Here is a 26,635-nt window from a genome sequence, read left to right on the forward strand (position 1 = left end):
CTGATGTGTGTGGAACAGCAGCAATTAGTGAGAAGATTCAATAAGTTAGCTGCTGTCAATCATGTGGAGCTTGGCTAACTAGAAATGAATGGGAGAGCCTTTCCCTCTTAGGGTCAGCCGGTTTTGTTTTATGAGAGAATCCGCTGACGGCACAGACCTTTAATAACTCAAGGTAAGTTCTTTTTTTTCAGAGTAAATGAATTTGTTGTCTATGCTGTTGTGCTCATGAGGTTTCTTAATGCTGCCTGCATTAGTTACAAAAACTGCCACTACTGTCTCGGCTGCAAACCAGTGTGAACCCTGCAGTCAGAGCTCAATGTATTGCAAATCCTCATTTAACCCCTGCTGCTACATCATCAAGCTATCAAACAGATCTGCAATAACTGCTTACAAAAACTTACCATTAAAAAAGAAGCCAACTGGAAACAAATCATACGCTGTCTGGTCAACAGCTGGTGTTTGCGTTTGCTAATTTATTTTGTTGGTGGCAGCGCTTTACAGCTTTTTATGACGGGAATACAGCTGAAGGACAAGCGCTGCATTTTCAAGTACCGTGCCACTGAAGTGAATATCCACCCTGAGATAGGCGAGTTATAACATTAAAACAAGCATAACATTCATTACAAAACCGATGGTTCAGAACCGTAAAATGAGCACTTATCCCTGTAAAATTATCCCAAATACCGTAATAGAATCAGCAGAGCAGCTCTCCACTGATAGCATAATCAAGCCTTTGAAAGCAGACCTTTTCTTTTATTTGCAAATTGAGGCAGAATTGTCAGAGATCACAGGAACAGTATGACATGGGTTAATCCCCTTTTCACAATGGATTTTTTTTTTTATCTCCGTAGGAATTATGTAGAGCCTGCGTTGTTGCTTGTTGTTTAGCTTGTTTACCAGCAACCATCCAGCCTGCCAGCCGGCGGTCTCTTAATGGAATGTTCTGGAGAGTTTCTGGAGTGAGGCCAGTCCCCCCACACAGCACCCACTGTCTCCCATCTCACTGCATCGAGAGCTGCACAAGCTGTGGATGGGACGGCCAATAAGGAAGCCGGAGACCGTGTGCATGAATGTGTGCGTTTGTGAGCGAGACTGAGTCGGACCCCTGTAGTGTCAGTGCTTGTTAAACCGTTGCGCTTTCAAAACCACTGGCCTGCTTTCCATCAATGCGTGTGTTCACCAGGGGTGGAACGGATATTTAGATCTCCAGGTTAAGTTTCAGTTCCACTACTGCAAGCTCTGCATTCGAACTGCTGTTTGTATGAAAGTTATCAGCATGATCCTTTGTATTTTATACCACCAATTAAATGACAGCATGAAAAGGGCATCGATAATTAAAGGATTTTTGACATGGGTGTGCTCCTCCGTGAGGCGCACACACCCGTAAAACACAAGAGGCGATTGTGTTTGAATCACAATTATAATTGTTGTTGTATAAAATCAGCGAAAGAAACAAACCATGAATTTTAGTAGTCATTGCGTTTGTAATGTCCGTTTATTTAGGTATCAACTCAGACTTCACACTGACAGTAGAGTATATAGTTAATTCTAAGTGCCACAATATTTATCTAAGACTGGCTGACCCTTGCTTAGCTTGTAGCTGAAGAACGCCGGTGTTCTGTATCAAAAGAGGCTTTGAGTGTAGATGATAAGGATGGCATGCCGTTTAGGAACCCAAATTATAGTGCTATCACAAGAAAAAGAAGTAAAATCCAACATTTGTGTTAGAATTCGACTGAAAAATCCCATCTGTTTTATAGCTTTGTTGCTTTCCTATCATCTATCATGTCAAACCTCATTGGCAGGAAGGAGTTTTAGTTAAAAAGAAAAAAACACATGTAACAAATTACTTTGATCCAGAAGCAGTGTCCTGTTTACACATAAATATCACTATCAGCCCAGGCTGAAAATGCCGAAGAGATAAAACTTCAAGGTTAGCTTGAGAGTGGAAAATGGTGCAAAAAATGTTCCCTGTAACAACCAGAATGTTTTGCTCCTTCTGAGGCTGGGCCACACAATAACAATCTGTTACTGAACAGGTTCGAGTCCAGTTGGAGGCTAGCCTACAAAAATCAAAGACGTATATGAAGAAGAAAAGTGAGATAAAAATGTATCATTTTTATAATGATAGAACTAAGTTTGTCTGTCCCAGCTGATAACTGGTGAGAACCAGTATATCTCAGAGAAAATAGTTCACAACTAATTTAGAATGACCAGTCAGCCTGTGCCATGTCTTATATCAAATCTCATGTCGAAATGGAACAATTCAGATTTATCAACTTAAAGCTTTATGAAAAGGTAAACTAACCGTACTAAATTGTGAAGGATACAAATCACTTCTGAGTGTAGTAAATGGAACAGGAACCAATGTTGTCGCTATTCTCAAAAGTCCTTTGTTAGAAAAGAAAACCTATGGTTGCATTATCACCAGCCCGCTGTCTGGGGAGCTGACCTTTCGCCGTCCTTGAAGAGACAACAACCTTATAGTGAACTTCAAAGGCCACCGCGGGGCAGCTACAAGCTGTAACCTTTGTTATTCCTTGTTGTGCCAGTGATGCAGGCGGTTGAGAAAACTTGCATTACTCACATTGCTCCTGTTAACATAGTTCATCGTAGCTATTTTTAGTGGAGAAATTGTTCTCTATAAAAAGGCAGTGTAGTAACACAGGAAGCAGTAGCTGAACCCTAGAGCCAAGGGTGACCCTACCTTGGAAGTAATGTGACTAGAAAGAACATATACAATCAAATAAATGTGCTATATTTTTAGACAGGTGGGGAACTGTATGAATGCTGGGCAGAATTTAACAACTTTTATTGGCCTTAATTATAACGAACAAGAACAAAGTAAAGATTAGTCGATTATTATACGATTAAATATGAATTTGTATTGAAAAAGCTCTTTTTTTTCTCTTTTTCTATGATCCTACAGATTTATCTTGTGACCCGTGTCGGGCCGCAGCTCTAGGCTTAGTGACTCAGGAAGCCAATAGCTTTTCAAGTCTGTCGTCATGCCTGTAATCTGAAGTCTGGTTCATGCTCTGCTTTTTTGACCATAGAGACAGGCTATAAAGGGGAGAGAACATTATATCAGTGGAGGAAACAGCATTGAAGGAATCATTTGATTCTGGGAAATTCACTTATAGGTTTTCAAGCATTACATGAGAAGATCAATAACGCTCTCAAATTTGTCCATTCAGTGTGATACAGGAGAGATGATCGGGTTGGTTTAGCGTAAAGACTGGAAAATAGAGGAAATGGCTAGCCTGGCTGCTTAATGCTAAGTTTGGCTAATTGTATCCTATGTCCAGCTTTAAGAACTCCATGTCCTTCAGCATTTAACCAAACAAAGTAGTATACATATTCATAATAGTTTCTAATAACATCCAAATAGTTGTGTAAATCCTAAAGTAAAGGAAACTATCCATACTGACCTATTGTGCATTTAATATGGATCAAAATAAACAAATACAACCACAAACTCAACAACAATAACAATGCGGCTGACTCACACAAACACAAAGATGTGATAGGAATTCCACTAAATTATCTACTGCTAAGCAAATTCCAGACATTCCATACGTCTCCCACAGAAGTAAGTGTGTGTGTGTGTGTGTGTGGGGGGGGAGTGGCTTGTGATGTGTTTGGGTCATTGTAAAACCTGAGGTCACTGTGTGTCTAGATCAATTGGGGTCACATGCTTTGCAGTTTATTTTGTAATGTGTGTGTGGGTGTGTATTGTTCGCCTGGTCGAGCTGTTTGGAGTGTGTTTATGTGTGCTTGTTTGTTTTGTTGCGATCCAGAGAAGCGGGCGACCTCGTAAGAGTCTGTGGTTGATGGTGTTTCTGCCTGGAAGCAGTAAAACTGATCAAGTAGGGACGAATGCTGGTAGACACATGCACACACTGATCACTGTTGCCCTGCAGCACACACACACCCAAACACACACGCACACACAAACCAACATACTTAAAATATGACTGTTTCTATTGATGTAAGCCCTTGTGTTTTGTCCTTTTTATTGAGCAGTCTGTGTTACAGGAGCTTATATACTGATCTTATAATGTTATACAGGATCTCATATACTCCACACAAAGAAACAATCACGTAGCGAAGCGTTAGATTTACTGGTCCAATGAGGCCTAAATTTTTATATACAAATACACAATAAAATAATCCATAACTTTTCAAATTTGCAGGATCGCTGTTCATCAATGATTCATGGCAAACACTGAAGTCCCCTAAATGGGAATCACATGACAAATCAGAAGTCATGAAACATAAATCAGGATAAGAAAGGCAGAAAAAAGTAATGCAACAATAAATAGTTTCTTTTCTTTTTTTCATATCGCTTCCCTAATCTTTGCCAGATGGCTTCTGTACTCTCCGAGCGACTCACACATACAAATGCGCAGGTTCAATGTAGTAATCTGAGTAATTGAAAAGCCTTCAGAACACCAAGCTGTTGTCATCCTTTAACCACTGCACCACATGTAATCACCTCATGCCTGGTGTCTTGTTTGGAAAACACATGCAATCAGTCAGCATGCATTAATGGAAGGACTCGTGACACTGCATGCACAAATGTTTTAGCCTTTTTCCATTTGTGCTTTGCTCTATGTTGGAAAAATATCAGGAATGGAGAGTATGGTCAGAGCCAGAAAGACCCAAGGAGTACATTATAATGATCTGTACAATGGGGATAAAAAACAACAGGGCATATAAGAGTTATATATATGGTATATATATTAGAATTTTTGTTTAGTTTCTTCTCAGAGCGCAGCTCAAACACAACAGGGATGCTTTATTTCAGATAAAGGTCACCATTCAGCATAATTAAAATTAATTTTAACGATGACATTTCAATCTATACTTAACTCTCAGTAGGTTAGCTCTGTGATAACAAAGTTGCAAATCTTATGTCATGAACCCTCACAATTCTTGAACATAATGAGCGCACAAACACGTAACATTACAGAGACAGTCTGGCGCCAGATCCACAATCATCATTAAGAAAAGCAAGGACTCTTAGACAGATAGTGTCCCCTGATCATAGTATAACAACAGTTTGGGGTTGAATGACAAAAGTAAAAGGGAGTAAGAGGGAGTTTTTCCTTCCCACTGTCACCAAGTTTTGCTCATAGGGGATCGTCTGATTATTTGGGTATTCTGTGTGTTATTGTGAGGACTTTACCTTACAATACAACTGTTGGAATCAACATTCTTATTACTTTGGCCATATGACATATTACACGTTAGCTCATACACAAGTTTGTGCTATAATATATTGAATAAAGACCATTGGATTTAAAAGCTGAAATAGTATGCATCGATTCTGCTTGATTAAAGACTTGTGTTTCTGAAATGCAAGTAATTAATCTGCTCTCTAGATTAAAAAAAATACATGAAAAGTTAAGTAATTACCAGTTTTGTTACACACAGCTACAGGAGAAAATGAAAGGTATTTTCTTTAAAAGTGTACCTCTGCAATTCTGTAAGTTCTGAACATGGTACTACCTATTGTATCTGTGGCCTAAATAAACACCCCAGGGAGTTTCTTTAGGAAATATTGCTGCTGTCCTTAGAGCATGAAGAATTAGTGCTTGAAATACAAACTCCTCGGAGCTGCAAGGCCTGTGCCACAAAGAAAAACTATAATCCCCCAAACTAGAAATGAAAAAAAACCATGGCGGCCTCACACTGAGGTTCTTATATAGATTACTTGAGTATTTTAAGGATTTAATCAGGGGCCGACGGTGCTGCGGCTTCTTTCTTTCTTTTTTTTTTTTGTTCGTCTGCTGTAGCGTCTAGCTCACTAATCTTTAGATCTCGGAACACACTGCATCACTCATTACAACCAGGTAGGGACTAACAAGTGTGAGCTCGCACACAAACAGTCGTACATAAATATGCAGATGCGCTGAAATCCTTGCCCACACGTATGCTTGTTTATGTGCGACTCCTTGGGGCTGGTGTCAGGGCCCTGACTGATGAAAACACAGCAGCGGTGGTGGTGTCAATGCCATAAAACAAAGGCTGCAGAGTAGATGAGCTGCCATCCGTACCTTCAGTGATGGATTTCACTGTGCGCACATTTGCTGTTGAAAAGAGACCAGTTAGTCTGCCCACTGCTCCTTCTCCTTCTTTCCACCCTGCTCGCTTTAATTCTTGCACTTCTACCCTCTTTCTGCATCACGGCTCGTTTTGTCTTTTGCATTTTCTGTCCTCCTGTTGCAGTGCAGTCATTTTTTCATCGTATCCGTCTTCACACTTTTATTTACAACGCTCGGTGCCCTTCAGCCATCTTCAGAGTTGAATGGCTCACGTTTATGGCCCCTACAAAAGGAACACATCTGTTCTCTGCCTATCCCACACTGTCTGTTTCAGTGTTGTTGGTCCTCTCTCTTCTCCGCTCCACTTGTCTGCACACGTCTGCAGCAAGCCCACTTCAGACTGTCTTTTGTCCATTCAATATCCTTCACCGGTGAAAGGGTCACAGCAAGCTCCGATATCCTTTAAACCCTCTCGAAAATATAAGCCCTGTGTGTGCCTACCAAATATGTTCCATAGGTGAAAACTGTCAAGCAGAACATTTTTAGATGTTAGCTTTATTTCCTTAAAAATATATGTTTTTCCCATTTTATCTGAGGAATGTCGTTTAAATTTTCACCAACACCTGCAGATTTTGTTGTTATTTTCCTCTTACGTATCCAGACGTCGTGCTTGTGCTCGAGTCAAACAGATTGCTTAATAATAACAGTCTACATGGACAGATCAGTGTTAAGCCGTGCTTGATCATGACTCACAGTTTTGCGATGGCATTGGGTGCAGAACACATCTGAATGAAATATGCAAAACCCCCTAAACCGTGTGACTATTAATAGAGGGTGAAATATCACAGAAGCAGATTATGTTCACACCAGGGAGTCTCAGCAGAGAATTTTCCTCAACGATCTTAAGTAGTCCCACTCAACAATGCATAACAATCCCCCTCTCATCAGAAAAAAGTCTGTCTGGGTTAATATCGTGCAATTATAGCGCATGTTTCACTTTGGTGTTTTGCAAATCATGGAGGAAAAAAGTGATGTTTTCATTCATGCTAAATCTTTGCATACTGTTTTCCTTTTTTTTTTTTTTTTTTTTTTTTTTTTTTTTTTTTTTTTGTTCTATATGTAATAGCAGTGCAGTTTAAGATTTGCAAGTCCTCCAACCAACCTGCTGTAATCACATTAACAAACTGGAAATACCCCTGAACATGAAACAAAGTTAGTGAGAAGAAGAATAGTGATCTGAAAATAGTTAAGCTACGAGACCAAAAACCTTTTTCTTTCAGATGCTGACCACAGCATATCATCTGCCTGCATCTCACGCTACCTCTAGCTTCCTCTTCTGTCACACCAAACCTCTGCATATCTTCCACTATCCCTCCTCTGCACATATCCGAGTCATCTCAGCCTTGCCTTTTTTACTTTGTCCCCAAATCACTCGACCTGAGCTGTTCCTCTGTATTTTTGTTATGCCACAATCTCCAAATCATCTGAAATATGTAACACTCCACTGAATGGAAATATGAAAAAAGTAGATTTAAATCTCATTTTCACAATGCAGTGAATGTAGAATTTGCTCAACAGTGGCCTCTGTGGCCACATATGGTAATGACAGGATTCTGTAAAAATAACATTCGATTAACAAACACAAATCCATCATCTCTATACACACCTGCAATTTTACTATTCATAACAGGCAATTTAGTGTTAAGTGTGCATTCTCTGAGTTACACTTGTTTCCCAAAAGTCATTTCACTTAGCACCACTCACCTTCCCACCTTTCGCATCCTGAGACGTGCAAACTTGGTGCAAACCAACTACAAGAAACTTCTTACTGCTGTGCTTGCCAACAAGCGTTTCTCCACCATGTACTAAGTTATGTTTTGCTTGGGAATCAAATGCATATTTGACCCAGTGACATGTAAGGTTTCTCTTTTCAGTTGGATGGTTGATGCTAATCAGAGAGTAGTTTGTGAAAATGTATTTATGACGTGTCGATTTTCACTGGTTTTCTGTGTCCAGGAGTCTCAGCCCACTTGGAGATCGACTGTCGCACGGAGTCTGATTTACTGCTTACTTATGTGTGTGAAAGTTTGCTGGAAAAGGTGAAGGAATAGTCACCCGACAGTGGTTGTGCTAACCTTTTAGCTCTGGTAACAGCCCAGCTGGCTTCCCCTTTCTGTTTACATCACTCTCTCTTGACTCCATGCAACCAGAGCTCATTGCACCAGCAGAGCCTTGTATCTATCTATGTATCCTGTGGTATCACGCCCGTGCACGCAAGTTAGATAACGTCAAAACAAAGAAAGCAATGCCATTCACCTTATCACGAGTAAGTGTACCATCAAAATGACTTTGAAGCCAAATATGAAACTGTTACATATTATTCCTCTGAAACAGTCATTAGTCACAAGTTTCCAAAACAGTGCAAAAAACGTCTTTGCAGAACACCCACCGGTCACAGACATTCAATCATAAGTTTAGCCAAGCCAGTTGGAAGAGTCAATCCCACTTATTTGACCGTGAAGGTTTACGATAAATGGGCAGACTTTATGAATAGAGGCTCTATTTAGAGATGGCTCCATAAAACATGCAGCCGTCCACTGTTTTATGTTTTGTCGTAAAGCATAAGGTCAGTGCCATTTGAAGTGCAAAATGGGATTCATTCTCTATTTTTGCAGGGTGGCAGTTAATCTCTTGTGATATAATGTTCATGTATATAGAAAATAAAGCAAGTGGGACTAGTGTTTAAACTGAATTTGGAAACTCTTGCGGTTGAGTTTCCACAATATGTTTGTACTTCAGCAGGGAGAATATACATGCCATGTCCTTTATGCTAACAGAGAAGCTATTTAGGCCTTTGTGAGTGCATGAAAGGAGGGTTTTATGTATATACACTAATGATCCTATAGTCTCTGCAAGTTCAAACTTTCCCTGTTTAACTTCAAAAGGAGCTGCTACATGACAGCCATACCTATTGTGTCCCCACCTGTGTATGGGCGTTTCAACCACCGCTATTAGTACAGCTGCTTGTCTATACGCAGGAGTATTTGCTGAGAGCTAAAATAGCTTTAATGACAGTGTGTTTGACACTGTGCTCTCAAAAGCAGCTTTGCTCTCCCTGATGTAATGTCTGTTGTTTGTCGAGTTTAAAAGTCCATAGGCGGTCCAGCAATGACAGTGGTGCAGTTGATGGTTTTTGTGTGTGCGCGTGTTCCGCTGTTAATAGACAACGCAGCGAGGTGCCAGTTGGCTTGTCTCATCACAAGCTCCAAAATTTGGCTATTCGCAGGCAAGCAGGAGACAAACAAAGCATTTGTTGGCTCTTCCCTGTGGTTACAGTACACAATTAAAGGCAGAGGGTAACACGTGCACACATTTTATCTGCCTCTCCTTCGTACATACACATGTACACGCTGACAAATGTACAATTTCCAGTCATCCATATAAGTTCCTAACACATTTTATTTTCAGCATGCAGCAGAGAAATCATAAGGGGGAGAAAACTGTCATTGATGTGTAAATTCACTATAAATAATTCCTATCTCGTCTCACCCAAAAGACCGTCTTGACGCGTGTTGGCTGCTGCTGCTTCTAGCTTACGCCTATCTCTCTTTCCTTGCCTCCTGTATCCATCTCTCCCACCATCATTACTTATGAAGCGAAGTAATGAAAAAAAACCCTCTAATTTTCAGTGTTTTCCGAGACCCACTGTCACCGTCCTCCTTTGCTCGCTCTGGGATGGGCACGCGGCGTAAAGTATCCAGCCGCAATGGAACATGAAAGTGGGGTTGTGGCCTACGCACTTGCATGGTGAGAAAAACAGGAGAAGTGGAAGAGTCCTCGCCTTGCTCTGCTCTATATTTATAGGCTGAAAACCTGATTTCAGATCAGTCACGCTAGACTTGCAGCAGACACCTACTGCACGCTGGGGGAGGCGGACAGGCATAGAGACACTGACTTTTTCTCTTTCTTTTTTTCCTACCTTGAAAAGTGTTCAGGCTGCGTTTTATTTTCTGTTCCTGTCGGCCGTTGCTTTCTCTTAGTTTCTTGCTTGTCTAATATTCCTCTTCACAAGCACAGAGTAAAGCACTTCCTCGGTGCAAAAATATTATAGCTGTATGTGTTGAGTGCAGTTATATGTATGTAACCTTTCTTTTAAATGATGAAGCAACCTGTTTACTTTTTAAATTTGTGTCACCTTTCTTTCTCCAGTGAGCTAAAACTTGCATCTGCAAAATTCTTCTTCTTATTCGAAATAGACCAGAATATTTCTGTCTTGATAGATTTTTCTTTCTTTCCTCTGTGAAGAATTACTATGTCTATTTCTTGCTCCTCTATGAGTTCAAGAACAGACAAAATGCTTTTTGAGTGACTGGAGTATCCTATTAAGAAACCCAGGGACAAAAGTTTCTTGGGAAATATGCTCACTTGCTTTTTTTTGTTAGTAGTTACATCAATACCACTCTCATTTAAGCGCCTTTACTACCAATCCATTAGCATTTCAGCATATCATCGCTTTAAGACTCAAAATGCACGGGGTAAAAAGCAATACCAACTGGATGAAAGGTAATAAAATCTGCTTATCTACTAGTTTCAGCAGGTGTGTTGCATCTTATCTTATTTAATGCTAGAAAAAAAGTCTATAAAGGTGTATACATTAGCTGTTAAATACAAAATAAACTGAATAGTGTGCATAGAGTTTGCATGTTCTCCCTGTGTCTGCATGAGCTGTCTCCGGGTGGAGTTAGGTTAATTGGTGATTCTAAATTGAGTGGCGACCTGTTCAGGCTGTACCCAGCTTCTTGCCCCATTAGGTACCAGCTGCCATCAGGGAGCCCCCCATAAATCTAGATTGGATAGGAAGGAAATGGATGAATGGATGGATAGATACTGTATCTATTCCTTACCAGCACTAGAAGCTTGTGGCAATGCACCTGGCATCTGTTTACTGCCATTAAACATCAAAAACCGAAGAATTTGCTACTAATGCAGATACCTTTCAATACTAAAATTTACTATTACAGTATTGCAGTACTGTTTTTACCATACGGTACTGTTATACTGTCATTCATCCAAAATTCACAAGGGCAGCATAGCCTACAAGCATTCTTGTTTATTCCCATATGCTGATAAAGAGCAAGGAAACCCACAATCACAGGAAACACTACACACAGAAGACAGAAACTAGTGCAGATGAGTTGGGTAAAAATTATTTTCAGCTGTTACCCTGAAATACATATTACAGTTTTTTGTGATGCAAGTGTCATTGTAATTGTAAAATCAACTAATTTTTATAGACTAAAATATTATATATGTGTAAGATGTATTAAAATGCTTAAGCTAATATATCGTAACTACTGTCAAAGCTCGCAGTAATATTAGTAAGCTATTTGGGAACCAGCCTAACATTTCGATTTGTATCCTGTCAATAAGGTAATAAAATAAACCCTGTGTATGGCTTATTTAGCGAGTCTTGAATGTGTAACATTGGTCATACAGATGACAGGCTCTACAGCTTCACTACTGTTTCTGCTTGATGCCGCCATCTTGGATTGCAAAGTCAGCATTAGTGTGACTTCTGCAACTTTCCGAAGGGGAACTCCAACTGGAGGGGATATTCCAGCTGGAAAATCTGAGTGGTAACGCAAGATTTCCGACTTCTCACTTGAAATGGGTGACAAAACGTGTAACGATGATGCACGAGCAAAGGGATCCTGTAAAGTCAAAAACAGCGACAGCTATGTAAAAATAAGGTCTAGTTCAGGTAAATCTGGTATAAGTCTACCACAGCAGTCATATCATAACACAACATGTTTTTGGCAGACATCAGAGGATCATTCACTGGCTTGCCCAAACACTTGATAAAGAAAAACATAGTTCTATTTCCCTCTTTTCCACCCCCTTTACCTTTTGATCATTTACACTTTTTTATTATTTTATTATATTGTTTTACCTGTATACAGACACCTGCAAGTCTTTAAATCAACCCAAACTGTGTTAGTTGTCCTGAGTTTGCTTTTTTTGTTTCTCCTTCCGCCCCTTTTTCAGTGTCGTCTCGCAGACATGTGAATCCTTTTTTTCCTGTCTTTTTCTTTTTTTTTTTTTTTTACTCGTCCTCTCATCATTCAGAGAAAAAGCAGGCCAATGTCTTTATGGTCGTGTTCCTGTCCTGCTGTGCTTTTAGCCTAATGGACAGACAGCTGTGCTCCCATTTCTATATTTAACCAGCAACCCCACATGATGAAGTTTGTCACACCCTCGCTCTTCCTCATGTAACTGACCCCCAAGTTAATGCCCAGAGAAACACTGTAGCCTCACAGGACATTGTATTTTGTACACCTCTGAAATACAGAGATGGAATATTAAATGCTGGACCTAACATGTCAGAATACATTCGGGTATAGAAAATAGAAACCATTTTAAAAGCCAATGCAGAGCAAAATACCACCAGTTGCAGTTGGTCTTCCCCTCTGTGTATGTATGCCGAGCTTGCACAAATAAACCCGAATTTTAAGCTGCTGTCTTTTGTAATATTTTCAGGGGCTTTTTGCTTAAAAACTGGAATATTTTATGCTGCTCTTTTTATTTAATCATTTAAGCTAAACATGGGAAACATGGGTTTTGTAAAAATTAAGGGTACATTAAACAGATTTAGTGAAAAGCACGTTGATAAGCCTTGCTGGAACTACTTTAAATGCAGTATTTAATGTAGCTGTAATCTGCATAAAACCACAATTCTGTTATTAAATGGATGCAGGAGGTAAAAATAAAAATCCCTTTCCGTTTCGGCTCTTCGGTTTCATCGGTTTGTCCACTTTTCAAGAGAACGGTGACGTAATTCTCTGCAACATTTATAAAATCCTTGGAACGACTTTTACGAGCCTTGAAAGTTAAACACACATTATGAATCATATAATGACAGATCCACTCTGTCTGCCTTTTATTTGATATAATACATGATTAAAGATGCAAATCCCTTTTTCCTGTGGATCTGTTTGTGACTGTTGGTGTGTCAGCTATGCCTGTAGATGTGTTTGTGTGTGTAAGCTCTGTATTGAGGTATAAGTAAAAGCATTAAGGAAGGGATCAGCTAGAGCTGGGGTCGTGCCCATCAGATTAGAAAGCTTAGTCCTCCCGTCTTTGTGTAATTAACGAGAGACAGAGGACAAGGAAACGATAAAGACAAAGAGGCAATGAGGAGAATAGAGTGATATCAAAAGAAGCTAGTGCACATGCTCACCAGAGAAGGGATCATGTGTAATGACAGGGTTCCTGGTGGTCAGTGTATTTGTGTACATGATGGACGACTGTGCAGCAAAGTACTGAGTCCAGAACCAACAACAGAAAGGGCTGGACTGGATATGTGGCTCGTCTAGCAGAGTTCAGGACCTTTATAGTGTAAACAGAGATAATGACGGGAATACAGCAGTGTGAGTGTTTAAACGAAGCAGACAAAAGTATGTGAAGTAGGTGAACATGCAATAACGGTGCAAACACTTGTATCAGTGATTACATTTTAGGAATGTGCATATTTTTTCCTGCAAAGTTTTACTACATACAGATAATAGCACATTACTGGGTAACAAAGAAAAATAGCTTTAATTGGAATATTTTGTTTGTGTAATAATGAGAGATGTGACGTAAGGACAATTTCTCATTAAGCAGATTAATCACCAAGGTAATCCAAGTTTATTTCTGTAGCATCATTCAGCAACCATTCATGTGCTTTATATAAAAGGCAAAAGGAAAATCAAGCAACATAAAAAAGCAAAGAAGATAAAAAATAATTTAAAAAAAATGAGGTGGCCTACACAGAAGAATAAAAACTGCGGTCCCAATTTTAATTAAATAAAAAGCGGCGGTAACTGGAGACGCTGTAATTATCCAGTATCCAGTAATGAGAGAAATATGCCACCCTAACATGAAAATATCTCATTATAGCATGAGAACGGTCTCGCAGAAACTGGAAATTCTTCACACTGGGTGTATTACACTGGGTACATGCTCGAAAACATAAAACACAATGATGCACAGCACATTTTTACATTTTTTAATATTTTTTCAATAATAAATATTATTGTAAAAGTAGAGTTCAGTGCTTCCATGCAAAAAAAAAGAAAGATTTACTAGAGCAGCACCACCCAGTGTAAGGTTCATGCCACAGCTGCACTAAATTAACATCACTGGTTATTACCAGAATAAATTTCTAATGTTTTTGTATATTTTAATTCACAGTTTGGGCAGCTCTTTAATAAAAATGATATTTTTGATGCTATGATATAATTATTGTTGTAGTCCATGAATTTTCAAATTTTTTGTGTTGTGCTTGATTATTTTCCGACGTCTCAGAAAAATCCAGTGTGCCGGTTCAAATCTGGGTAAAAAAAGACTCAGTCGTTTCCAGTTGAGTTAAGTTTTCACAAATATTTCTAAAGTATTTATGTTTTCTTGTTTTTACGAAAAATGATGTGCACTGTATAGCTATTTAACAGTCAAACTTACAGCTCTTCATCACAGGTTGTGCATTAGCAAATTGTGAGAAATGATAGGAGTGTATAATAACTTACCCCCCTGGTAGCAGGTGATCCTAGTTTTCTTTATGCTGTGAAGGGTGTTGACATACAGATGAGAGTTTCTGACTTGATGTAATCCTGTTTTTGTTAAAGACCACATGCGGTATGTGAATTACCTCCTTTTTCTTTTTTAGTGAATAATGTGTGTTTTCTCTGTATTGCACATTAGGATGAGGAACTTTTAAGCTTAAGGTGGTTATAAAGGGAAATTATAAACAGTTCATTATACTAGCTGAAGAGTTTCGTTGTTACCCCAGAGGAAACGGTGACCAGTTTCATCCAAAGAAATCGCCCCCTTGTCTGTTTCCAGAGGTCGGCCCTAATGACTCTGGGTAACTGAGGAAGACAAAGCTGCATGGCAGAAAATCCATTAGTGAGTCTGCTGCTAGATAGCAAAGAGACACAGAGGAATGGTGGCTTTTGATACAGTAAAAGGAACTGCCTTGTCTTTTTCTGCAAGCGTCTCGAGAAAGCTGGCAGTTAGCCTGCATGTCAGAGCCCTGGTGGATGACTAATACCTGAAGCACTCTGAGGTGTGTCTGTGTATTGGCAAAGGAGGCCGAGGAACTGTGGGAGGGGGGGAGGATAGACCAAAAGGGAGAGAAATTTGGGGATTGCAGCAGCGCTGTCACAATAACAGAATTTTGACAGAAATGCCAATATGGTTCAGCCTGCATACAGATATTGCTTTTCTTGTGTCACCAATCGGATTATTTGACATCTGGGTCCATGATTTGTCTGTTTTTAGATGTAGCAGACAAAAAAGGAGACATTAGGAGGTTCGGAGTTTCTACTGGATGTCAAAATAATATGCCAGTGTCGTTTTTGCAGCTTGTAGCAAGAAATGAATTTAAGTTTAAAAACGAAATGCACTTCATCTCATGAAAAAAACGGGGCTTTTGGAAGTGAAGAGATATTTCATGTGAATAGTTGCAGTTAAATTATTCAGTCTGAATTTTGGCAGGAAAAAAAAGGTCAAATTCATTTTTTAGAATTCCAACTGTGGCAACTGTGTGAGCCTACAAAAGTGTCATAACCAATAAAAACACATGCCAAAACTGATGAGCAAAATCTTGCCTACGTTAATTTTTAAAAGCCAGTTTTTAATCAAATCAAGTTCAAGTGATTTTTTTATTAATATCCCTTTTTTTCCCGTTTTGAAGTGCGGTACCACATCAAACTAATATATGTATGTTTTTAATCACCACAAAGCACGTTTGCAAAGACAAGGTTAGAGCTTTCTTGTAAATTGTGGCACTATTGATATGTAGCTTGTCAGTGACATGCAGATATCAGTTCACATGGAGGATTCACTCAACACTAGACAAAAGTGTTCCAGTGGGATGGATGAGATTCAAAATCTGACACCGTTTCAATATCACCGTGTTGAGACGTCTTCCTGTAGTTACTTGTGTTACCGCTTGTGCATCTTGGGCTTTCGAGTCTCTGTTTCATTCTTAATATCACTGTCATGCAGCAGATGATCTGCACTATGACTGACTTCTCAGTATTTTTTAAATTTATGCTACGTTATTTTAATCCCAAATTGCACTGATCCCCTCATGTTTAACTCTTTGCTGAACTGAGTTGCAGAGAAATACTGAAAATGCAATCAAATGTGAATATTTTTGTAAAAGGAAGCAGAGTGAATAGTAAGAAGAAGGCGTGGCTGAAGGACTGAAGCTTATCTGTCCATCTGCTGTTGTCAGGCAGTGAGCCTGCGTGTCCGTGAAAGATGGTTCCTTCCTGCACCAGATGCAGGAGAGGACTTAACATCGGGATACACCTTCTCTGTCCCTGCCTCTTGTTGATTTGTCACACACAGACACACACATCAGCCCAGTTTTGTGTTTTTTTTTGTTTTTGTTTTTCCTTGACACAGAGATTAGCGGAGCGTAAAAAAAAAAGATAAAGACAGAAGAGATGAGGAGGAGGAGGGAAAAGCGTTGAAAAAATGATAAGATTTTGGGCACTTTTGCTACTGTGAGACATCACAGAGACATCTTCCACACAAAGAACACGAACACTTGTCTCTGTCTCCCTCCTTTGGTTTCTGTGTATTGTAAGAGGATACTAGAAGACCTCATTCCTCCGCACACTGAAACCTGAACTCTGTTTAACTTCCTGCCTTTGCGCCCTCTCTGTTTACTGTTTCCTCATCTTTTGGCTTTTTCACCCTCTAATCTTTACAATATGCTGTTCACATTTCTCACTTGTCTCTTTGTCTTATTTCAGTTTTGACTCCCAGTGTTTTACTGTCCAAATAATGCCTATTGTACAATAAAATACAACAGTAATATGTCTGCCCCTGCTTCCATCTGATGGCAGGTTTATTGTAAGCTATAGTGTCGAGTGCCTGACCTATTGCCTGCAGACAGAGCTGTAGTTTTGAGGCTTACTCGCGTCCGACCCTCCCTTCCTCTTCAGTCCCAGAGGCTGAAGCAGCTGGCTACATACATATTTCTGAATGACTAAGCAGGCAGGCAGCAGAGGTCTGGATATGCTGAATATTTTTGGAGAATAAGCCATAATTATTGGATATTATTCCACTGGATTTTTCAGCATCAGAAACTCCCAGTCTCCCCTCTAAACATTACTCCTAGCTCTCATTTGTCTTGATGCAAAATGTCAATTGGTCCTTTACAAAATATGCATTTTACAAAAAACTAAATGAAACATGTAAATGATGGTTGCTTGGGCCTACAGTTTTTGCTGTAATTTGTAAGACTTGTGCTGAAATTACAGAGACAGTCCAGTCATGCAGGTCATACTGTGCTCGGTGAGGTGTACATGAGAATGAAATGCACAGGCAGTGGCCTGTTAGCGCCGTGGCAGCTAATCCATAACCTTTGTGAGCCACGCGCTCGTGCTCACGCATGCAAACACACAAATACTGGAACGCGTTCACGCTCCATCGACACCTGACCTTTACAGGAAGCAGAGTGGAAATCAACTGACCAGAAGCTCCTGTCAGTCAAGGAGCATCCACCCCACCTACCCCTCCTCTTTCCCTCCATCCCTCACCTCTCCGCTTACACTTAGTCAATATTCATTAGTCAGTGTTTAGTATAGAATGAGAGAGAGAATGTGTGGGTGAAGGAGACAGAAAGGAAAAGTGAATATGTATGTATGTGTGTGTATATATATATATATGTATATATATGTGTATATGTGTATATATGTATATATGTATATATATATATATGTATATATATATATATATGTATATATGTATATATATATATATATATATATATATGTATATATGTATATATATATATATATATGTATATATGTATGTATGTATATATATATATATGTATGTGTGTATATATGTATGTGTATATATGTATATATGTATATGTATGGGAAAGGAAAAGGGAGGGAGGGTGAAGCTGATGTTTGAGCAAGTGAGAGAAAAGGAATCGGGAGATGACAGGGCAGAAGAAAAGCAGATTTGCTTATCAGACAACCCAAAACAGGCGTGCACACACAGTCGGCGACTCAGAGTGGTGCCATCTTAGTAAACACAGCTTTGATGATATGGGTATCATACTGAGCCCAATGACTTGACTTAAAGAGAGAAAAACTGCTGTGCACTTTGCACTTTGTGTGTGCACATTAGTGAGCGAGGGAGCGAGAGAGACTGTGACTGTATGAGGCAAAAATATATATTAAAAAAGATAGAAATATGCAGATATCAGGCATAAATCTGTGTGTGTGTGTGTGTGTGTGTTTGTAAGAGAGGAAAAAGAGAGGGTGAGTGTGTGTCTTGACTACAAATCAACTTCTCTTATCCATCTACGTAGATTGGATGTTTAATATTTAACTATAGCTCTTCTCTTGGGAGGCATGGAGATTGGAAAAAAGTTGGGATGATGTGTGTGTGTGTGTGTGTGTGTGTGTGTGTGTGTGTGTGTGTTTATACACATATAGGCAAAAGCACACACAAATTCAAACACAGAGCAGTGCTGACTTCTACAGATTATGTACACATAATCAGAACCCTTCATCACAAAACCACAAACACTCAATATGCAATCAAGGGCATACAAATGAGATGGAAATGTATTCAGACAACACCTAGTGTCAAAATGTTAAGTACAAGTTTCACACATGCACCAAAATAACTAGCGTGGTTCTGAAATAAATGAAAACTGATAGTTTAAGTCATTTAATAAGCATCATTGCCCAAATAAATACTTGTTCCATCCGTCTCAGGTCAGCAGAAACAAATAGCACATGCAACACAGGCTTATAATCACATTTTGATTTGGTGCCGTTAGTCGGCAGTAGCAAAAAGCAAGAGAATATGAAAAGCCAGTGAAACAAGTTTACACTATATAAAATCATTTAAAAACAGAGGATTCATGTGGAAGATGATCATGTTTAAAGAGGTGAATTTTGAGACAGGATATGAAAGTGGGGGAAGAGTCAGTGTTATGGATATCTGGGAGTTCCAGAGGTGAGGAGAAGAGCAGCTGACGGCTCTAAACCCTGTGGTAGTCAAACGGGGGGAAGGGACTGTGAGATGGAGGAGAAGACCCGAACATGCGATGTGCAGAAGTTTATCTATTAAAAATCATAGGTAATAGGTCATAACTTTAACCTCAAACCCTCAATACTTCACTCCACAATACTGAAAATGCAGATCGTTATGTGCACATTACATGCTTTCCCACATTATCATGCAGGGGATCCAGTGCGGTGCACTCCTTTTTTGGCACAGTATAGAATTACCTCCATGCAGTCACACACTCGTACATTAATACAAAGTGAGTCATTGTTATTTCACCGGGTTTACCTACTCCACTCACAGAAGAGAGTTATTCACTCATACACATGGTTATGTTCTCATTTAAAATGACGCTTCCTCGACTTACAAACCAACAAATTTCGCCGCTCAGCTGCTGTGTAGTGTAGGCAGGCTGATGTGCGGTTGTGGACATTTGTCATACGTTGCTAATGTAAAGTAGGGATACTAATCTGTGTGTATGAAAATGAATGTGAAGGACCGCTACGTGGCTACATTTTGACATGAATTTTAACTAACGTGATGGAGGCCTCAGGTACGTGACAAACTCACTTATTCAGCCAAAAACAGCTTGCACTTTTCTTCAGCATTCAGAGGGTTGTGCGCTATGAATTCATCCCCAAGGGTTAGACTGTCAGCACCAAGTTGCATTGCAAAGTTCTGACGGGTGTGAGGGAGAACATTCAGTGCAAACAACTTGAACTGTGGTGCGTGTCACTATGTCAGTGTCTGCCTGCTCACAGTGTGTCAAAGCACCCTGCTCACCAGATTTGACTCCCTGCGGCTTCTTCCTTTTCCTCAGTACAAAATATGAGGTGAAGGGTCATCGTTTTGACACCGTGGAAGTGATCGAGCACATGTTCCAGATGGTGGTTGAAGCACTTAGAGAATAGGACTTGCAGGGGGGCATTCTAAGTGTGGCACGAGGACAGGGACTGCTTGGAAGCAGATAGTGCCCAAAAATCTAGATTTCCAAACAGAAATTTAACAAACTGACTTGTACGGAAGAAATATGCAAAGAATGAAAACATTTTTAACCTAAACCGGAGGGACACAGGGTGATGCAAAGAAAGGGACAGCACTATTATTCTTTCAAATTCAAGCAATATAATAAGCAACATTTCATTCACGCGTGTTGAATTAAATTTAAAAGGTATGCTTTTGTTTATGTGGGACTGGTTTTTCATGTTTTTGTGATATCACATTTTCCTTACAGAATTATAAAATGTTTCATTCTCCTGTTAATTGATGTGCATTTATTACTTAATCAAAACCTGTGTGTATTGCACAAACACACCTACACTGCCCACTTTGCACATCTGCGTGTGGACTCTGTATGACAGAGGAGATCAATAAACACATGCGTGGTCAAAGGAAAGACGCAGAAACAAAGAAAATGAGAGCGATTGAAGGAGAGGCAGCAGGCTTGGTTGTTTGTCGTTGAAAACAAAGTGCTTTTAAATGATTTACTTGTTCCCTGCATCGATGCATTCCCTCATTAAAGAACAGCAGCCAGCTAGGCAGACTGCGAGATTTGCAGACAGACCATGTTGCATGCACACAAGCTGAGTCGCAGTTATGCATTATCAAACACACACTAAAACACATGCAGGGATGCAGAAGCAGCAGAACCCAGAGACAGAAGTGGGTCAGGCTAACCAGCTCGGTCTCACTACATTTAAAAAATGCAACGGGGTCCCGCTGTTTCGCATTAGATACGATGCATGCAAAGGCATTCGTAAAAATGTACGGCACGTGCACACTCATATACACAGTTTAGGAGAATATCCGTGTATTCTCAGACCAGCAAGCCCAAAAACCTCAGTGTGTTTCCTCCAGAAGAAAAGACTTTTGAATGCGGCACACACTCTCACTTACACATTTATTTATTCCCTTTGCTCAGACACACGAATACACTGAGGAGCTGTACATTTTCACAGATGCAATCTACAAATTCATTTGCTCATGCATAACTAAACGCATATCTTTACCCAAATCTCGAGCTTGGAACAAGATTTGGACAGCAAATCCTCAGAAATACATTGTGCAAATCTCTTTAACAGTCATGACGGTTATTTTTGCTGGAAGATTAATTTCAAATGTACATCAGCGCTGCTCACTGGAGTTTGGTGCTGTTGTACATGCAAACAGATCCTCATCGCACACCCACGCGCGTATGCATGTGCATAAAACAGTGGAGATATCTCTCTGTCAGCTCCATCAACAGGTGGAGGAATATCAGAGCGGAGCTGGAGCTAACGCCAGACAGGCCTGTCTTTCAGTAAACTGATGCCAGTGTTTGTGTAGGTCTGCGTGTGTCTGTTCGGTGTGTTTTGACACATTTATATTGGATATGCAGCCAACGCTGAGCTATAACAGTGACATCCTTTCAGATCTTGAACTCCAGAACTGCCTGTGCCAGTGTTAACCATTGCCAACATGAGCAATGGAAGCCCAATTTTGTCATCTGGGGAGCAAAGGAAGACTGGATCTTGTCACTCATGAAGGGTTAGATGAATGAGTAAGGGACCGAGAAGATTAATAGGAGGCATATTTTGCACTGATGTTTCTGCTGCAAATAAACAAGCCGAGCGCTGGATGCCGAGACATGGGAGGGCTGGGGAAAAAGAGCGGGACTTAAACAGGGAGGTGGAGTGATGAGATGTGGAGGAGGAAGAAAGAAGGGGGAAAGTTGAACTTTCGCTTAAGAGGCCGTTTGTTTCCTCATCTGTTTACTCTTCCCCGCAGTTCTTTACCATGAAACCGTTACGCCACTCGACCGTTGCCGTTCCACTCAGGGTATGAAGGAGAGTATTGTTTCAGAGGTTTCCATTTGGCATCTTGTGCATCGTAGATGTATGAAATACGAGTATGAGGCAGTGGACCTCAGCCAGTGGGAGGGGTCCACTCAAAATTTCTTACTTGGCATGAGTTCAAGTCATCTTGTCTACAACAGAGAAGAGAGATTAGGGCATATTTACTTATGAGCTCAGTGATAGATACTTTTCCAACATGCAGTAGCTATCTGTACTGGTGCCAACGTGTCTGCAGAGGGAAGATTTATGACGGCACATAATCTGAGCCATTATGACTAAATATCAGAAATGAAAAGCCACAAAAATCCTGGTTTATTTAATGTGTGACAGATGTTAAATTTGATGTATTAGAGGGAGCATGTGCTGCCACATTGGCAGACTATTTATTCGATTTGTTTGCTATCATTTTAGTAGATTAGGCCTTCACACTGTGACCGCTTTTAATCATCATTGCTTTTACAAAACTATTCTGCTTGTATCAATATTAATATGCCAGTTAGCATATTAATATTGACACTAATTCTAGATTTTAGTTTCTTCTTTAACTGGTTCCAGGCACAATAACATTTCTTCTTTTTCCACCTTTCTGCTGTCTTACAAAACTCTGCGTAGCTTGGTTAGGTAACCAGAATCATGACAAATGTCTCGCTATGCCTGCTTTTAATAATTCCTGTGGATTAAAAGGTCAGCTGCTAATAAGGAATGAATGCTGCCTCTGCATATATACATGTTGATAAAGACTAACAATGTGTTATAATTGCTCTTTGCTAGGTTTGATTACCAGGAGCTCCTCCACAACTCCACCTTCTGTTTGGTGCCTCGAGGTCGGCGCTTGGGCTCCTTCCGCTTCCTGGAGTCACTGCAGGTAAATATATATTGTTGTGCACAATGCTCACTATGAACATTATTCACCTTAAAGTCTCAGAGGTCATTTTTCATGATTTACACCTAAATTTCTCAACATTAAAGGCCCAGTCATCTCAAATGGTTTTTTTTACTATGCGAAATAAGGGCTTAAAGATTCAACAGTTTTATTGATTTCTCCTGGAGATTAGCTATCTTTGTGTTCTTGCTCATGCACATCACACACTTCCATGTACCGATGAGCTTTAGTGTTATTTGAGTCAGGATCTAACAGTTGGTGGGCTCTTTGCTTAAGATACCAACAGGAGCTGAATGAAGCAAATTAGATGATCTTATTATCATGCCAGATTTTTACCTTTTTGATTATGAATGGTTAATGTTGCCAATTTAAACTTGGTTTCAAACAAGCGTACATTATTATGTTTCATGCAAAAGGCGTACAGTGTGATAATGAGAGGTTTCACAGGAGTCTCTGCAGTCCTGTGAAAAAGTCCACCCCTACTGCTTTTATACGTATTAAGAAGTTAAAGCGTCCAGGGAATACTAATAAAATGCAGCTGATGAAATGATCAAATGTGAGCACCTCTATAAAAGCAAAGGTTTTGGTTTGCCGGTCTGGAACATTCGGGTGTGAGTTAACACAATGCCAAGGAGGAAAGACATCAACAGTGACCTCAGAGCAGCATTTGTTGCTACCCATCAATCTGGGAAGGGTTCTAAGGACGTTTCTAAATAATTTGAAGTCCATCATTCTACTGTGCGAAAGACTCTTCACAAGTGGAAAACATTCGGGACAGCTGCCAGTCTTCCCAGGAGTGAACGCCCTAGCAAATTCACAACAAGGTTACTCCATGGAATGTTCGGATAAACTACAAACTACAAATCTCACACTCCCCAGGGCTCAGTTAGCATGTTAAATTTAAAAGCTCACGACAGTCCAATTAGAAGACCACTGAACAAGAATGGCTTGTTTGGAAGGGTTGCCAGGAGAAAACCTCTTGTCTCTAAAAACAACATGGCAGCTGACACTTGCAAAGCTGTATTTGAGCAAACACTGCTCTTTGGACAGACAAGACCAAAGTGGAGATGTTTGGCCATGACACACAGCACCACATTTAATAAAAACCAAACACAGCACATACACCTCATAGCAACAGTCAGCAAGTTGGTAAAGTTGCAATGATTTGGGCTCGTGTTGCAGGCACAGAGCCTGAGCATCTTGCAGTCATTGAGTTGACCATGAACTCTGACTGTCTGACAGCTAAAACTCGGCTGAAATTGGGTCATGCAACATTGCAATGATCCCAAGCACAGCAGTAAATCTGCACCTGAATGGCTGAAAACAAAATAAAAAAGTCGAGGTGCTGCAATGGCCCAGTCACAGTCCAGACCACAACCTGATTGAAATGCAGTGGCAGGACTTTAAGAGAGCTGCGGATAAATGAGTTAGCACAAACGTCAATCAAGTGAAGCAATTCTATAAACAAGAATGGGCAAATATTCCTTCACAACAATGTGAGAGACTGATAAAGTTATACAGAAAACAATTTGAGTTATTGCTGCTTCTTCTAGAAGGTTACTTCTACTGAATCATGGGGTTTTTCACTGGACTGCACAGAGTCCTGTGAAAACCTTCTTTTTCACATGACTCTATGTGCTTACCAATCGTAATTATTTCCAAGCATTTGTAGTAACATACTAATGAAAAGATGATTCAGAAGCTTTCCCTTTACAAAACCCTGTTGTTATTTTCAGGACTTTACTAAATCCTGCATAAACAATTAGATAAAATCCCACATGTAATATACTAACACAGTAACTATCAGAGCATTATCTGCTGATTTTCCCACAACGCTGTTAGAATAACTAAACCGCACTGAAACCGTTCATGCCGAACAAGCTCCATCTCACATACTACCGTTCAATCAACAGGGAAGTGCAAAGAATGCAGAATGTTTATGTTCCAAAGCTGCGGTTTATGTAGTGTTTTTGGTTATTGACACCTTAATGGTCACATCTGCAAGTGTTTTGCCCCAGACCTTTGTGCTATGTTGAATGCAGATTGAGCCATAAAGTCTTTATTTGCTATTTGAAAGGCCTTTTAGCCTAAAATGGATCCATTAACACACACAGACGCGAGCGAGCACTTATACAAACTCTAGAATCCTTCATTTAAGTCCATCAGTGAAATGTGCAAGCACACAAACAATAAAGAAACCACAGGCAGTGGAGTGAGAGAATGGTTTAAACGGTTAAACATTGTGCTGTAGTTCTCACTCTGCCACCCAAGTTGATGGTCTCACACCAGTGCAGGAAGCAGCAGTGGCTGTTTTTAGCTTTGCCGAACACTGAACTCTCTGGCTGCTACAGTGTTCCCTGGCTGCACTGCTCTCTGGGGCTACGTGGTGTGTGTGAGTGTGTGTTTCTAACTGTGCGTGAATAGTCCGGAAGCATCTATGGGAGTGGCAGCCTGCCCCACCGCTGATGTCTGCTGAATGGACAAATCCACACACAACCCACTCGGCTTGGCAGCAGGCAGCAGTCATGGTCCCTTTCTCCTCTTTGCCTTCCTTTTTTTTCTCCTGTTTTTTCCTCCCTACTGGCCTCTCTCTCTCTTCCTTTCAAGCCGCTTTTTAAGATTTTTCGCTTGTGTACTCTTTATTTTTCATTTTTCATTTTTTTGTATTATTTTTTTGGTGCTAGCCAAGCCCACAGAAGAACTGGCAATTACCACTGTGGTAGGAAACTTGCTGCCAGCTTTCCAGTATACACACACAGACACACATTTGCACACTCCTCCACATACACCATCGCTCAGAGCCCCCTTGTTCGTCTCCCAATGCAAACAAACCAAAAACAACTACACAGCACAGAGGCCTTCATTTTCCTCTACCTCCAGGCAGAGGGGGCTTTAAAACGTTTGAAGCTCACCCTCACAGTGATTTATCTCTCAGGGAGAAGGCTCCGGTGAGCTGCTGCAAAATTAAAATTAAAGGCCTTGGATTATCACTCGAGGATCTTCATCTGACCTTGTTCTAACCAGGTGCTAATTCCCACACACGCATGCACGTGCAGGTCCTGCTTGAGTGTCCTTCAGCAGGTTGATTCTCTGATGGAACGCCGGAGCGTGGAAGTCTCGATGGGCCAGGGAGAGTGGTTGATTTCTACAATATCAGCTGCCGATGCTGTTCTCTCTGGTGGTTTAATTAAAAAAAAAAAGTGGAAACAAACCCAGATCTACCAACAGTCTAGACCACAGCGAGTAGAAAGAAAAACTGAGCAGGATGAGATGAAAGTGCTGCAAACAGAAATTGAAAAAAACAAGTACACAAGGAGAAAATCTGATAGATTTACAGAGAGGGGAAGACCAAAGGGGGGTGCAAGGGTAGCAAAAAAAAGGAGAACAACATCAAAAACCTGTCAGTAAATGAAGAAATAAGACAACATCAAAAATCCACTTCAATGAAGCATTATGCTGTAACGCATCAACTGCTTCTTAGTTTCGCCGCTCTCTTTTCCCTCAGTGTTCCTCTTTCCCCACACATGTCCCCCTCAGTGGTTGTACCTAATTAGCGTGGAGTGAGTCAGCCCTGTCAGCCACATCTGTGTTTGCATCTATATGAATGACAGTGTTTAACAAACCTCCGGAGTATCCAGGGAAAGTAGAGACGAAGTTACTACTCATTCCAGCCACTCTGTGAGGGTCTCTCACACACACACAGAAGCATTGATCATATTATCTGCCCAGTTTGGGATATCACAGTGCCAAGCAGCTGGGGCTGCACTCCTACAGACTACATT

General features: G+C 40.3%; 1 protein-coding gene across 7 annotated transcripts in view; it reads left to right on the forward strand.

Moving 5' to 3' along the window:
- The window catches only part of LOC116318909 (exostosin-1c), a 103,034-nt gene that overhangs the window by 64,517 nt on the left and 11,882 nt on the right, over window positions 1-26,635 (forward strand). For all 7 annotated transcript variants that reach the window (XM_031738077.2, XM_031738076.2, XM_039605555.1 and 4 more), the window contains exon 3: window positions 22,742-22,835. In XM_031738077.2, the coding sequence (XP_031593937.1) occupies window positions 22,742-22,835 (94 nt within the window). The remainder of the gene's footprint in view (window positions 1-22,741; window positions 22,836-26,635) is intronic.

Source organism: Oreochromis aureus, linkage group 22, assembly GCF_013358895.1.
Source record: "Oreochromis aureus strain Israel breed Guangdong linkage group 22, ZZ_aureus, whole genome shotgun sequence".
Classification (NCBI taxonomy): Eukaryota; Metazoa; Chordata; class Actinopteri; order Cichliformes; family Cichlidae; genus Oreochromis; species Oreochromis aureus.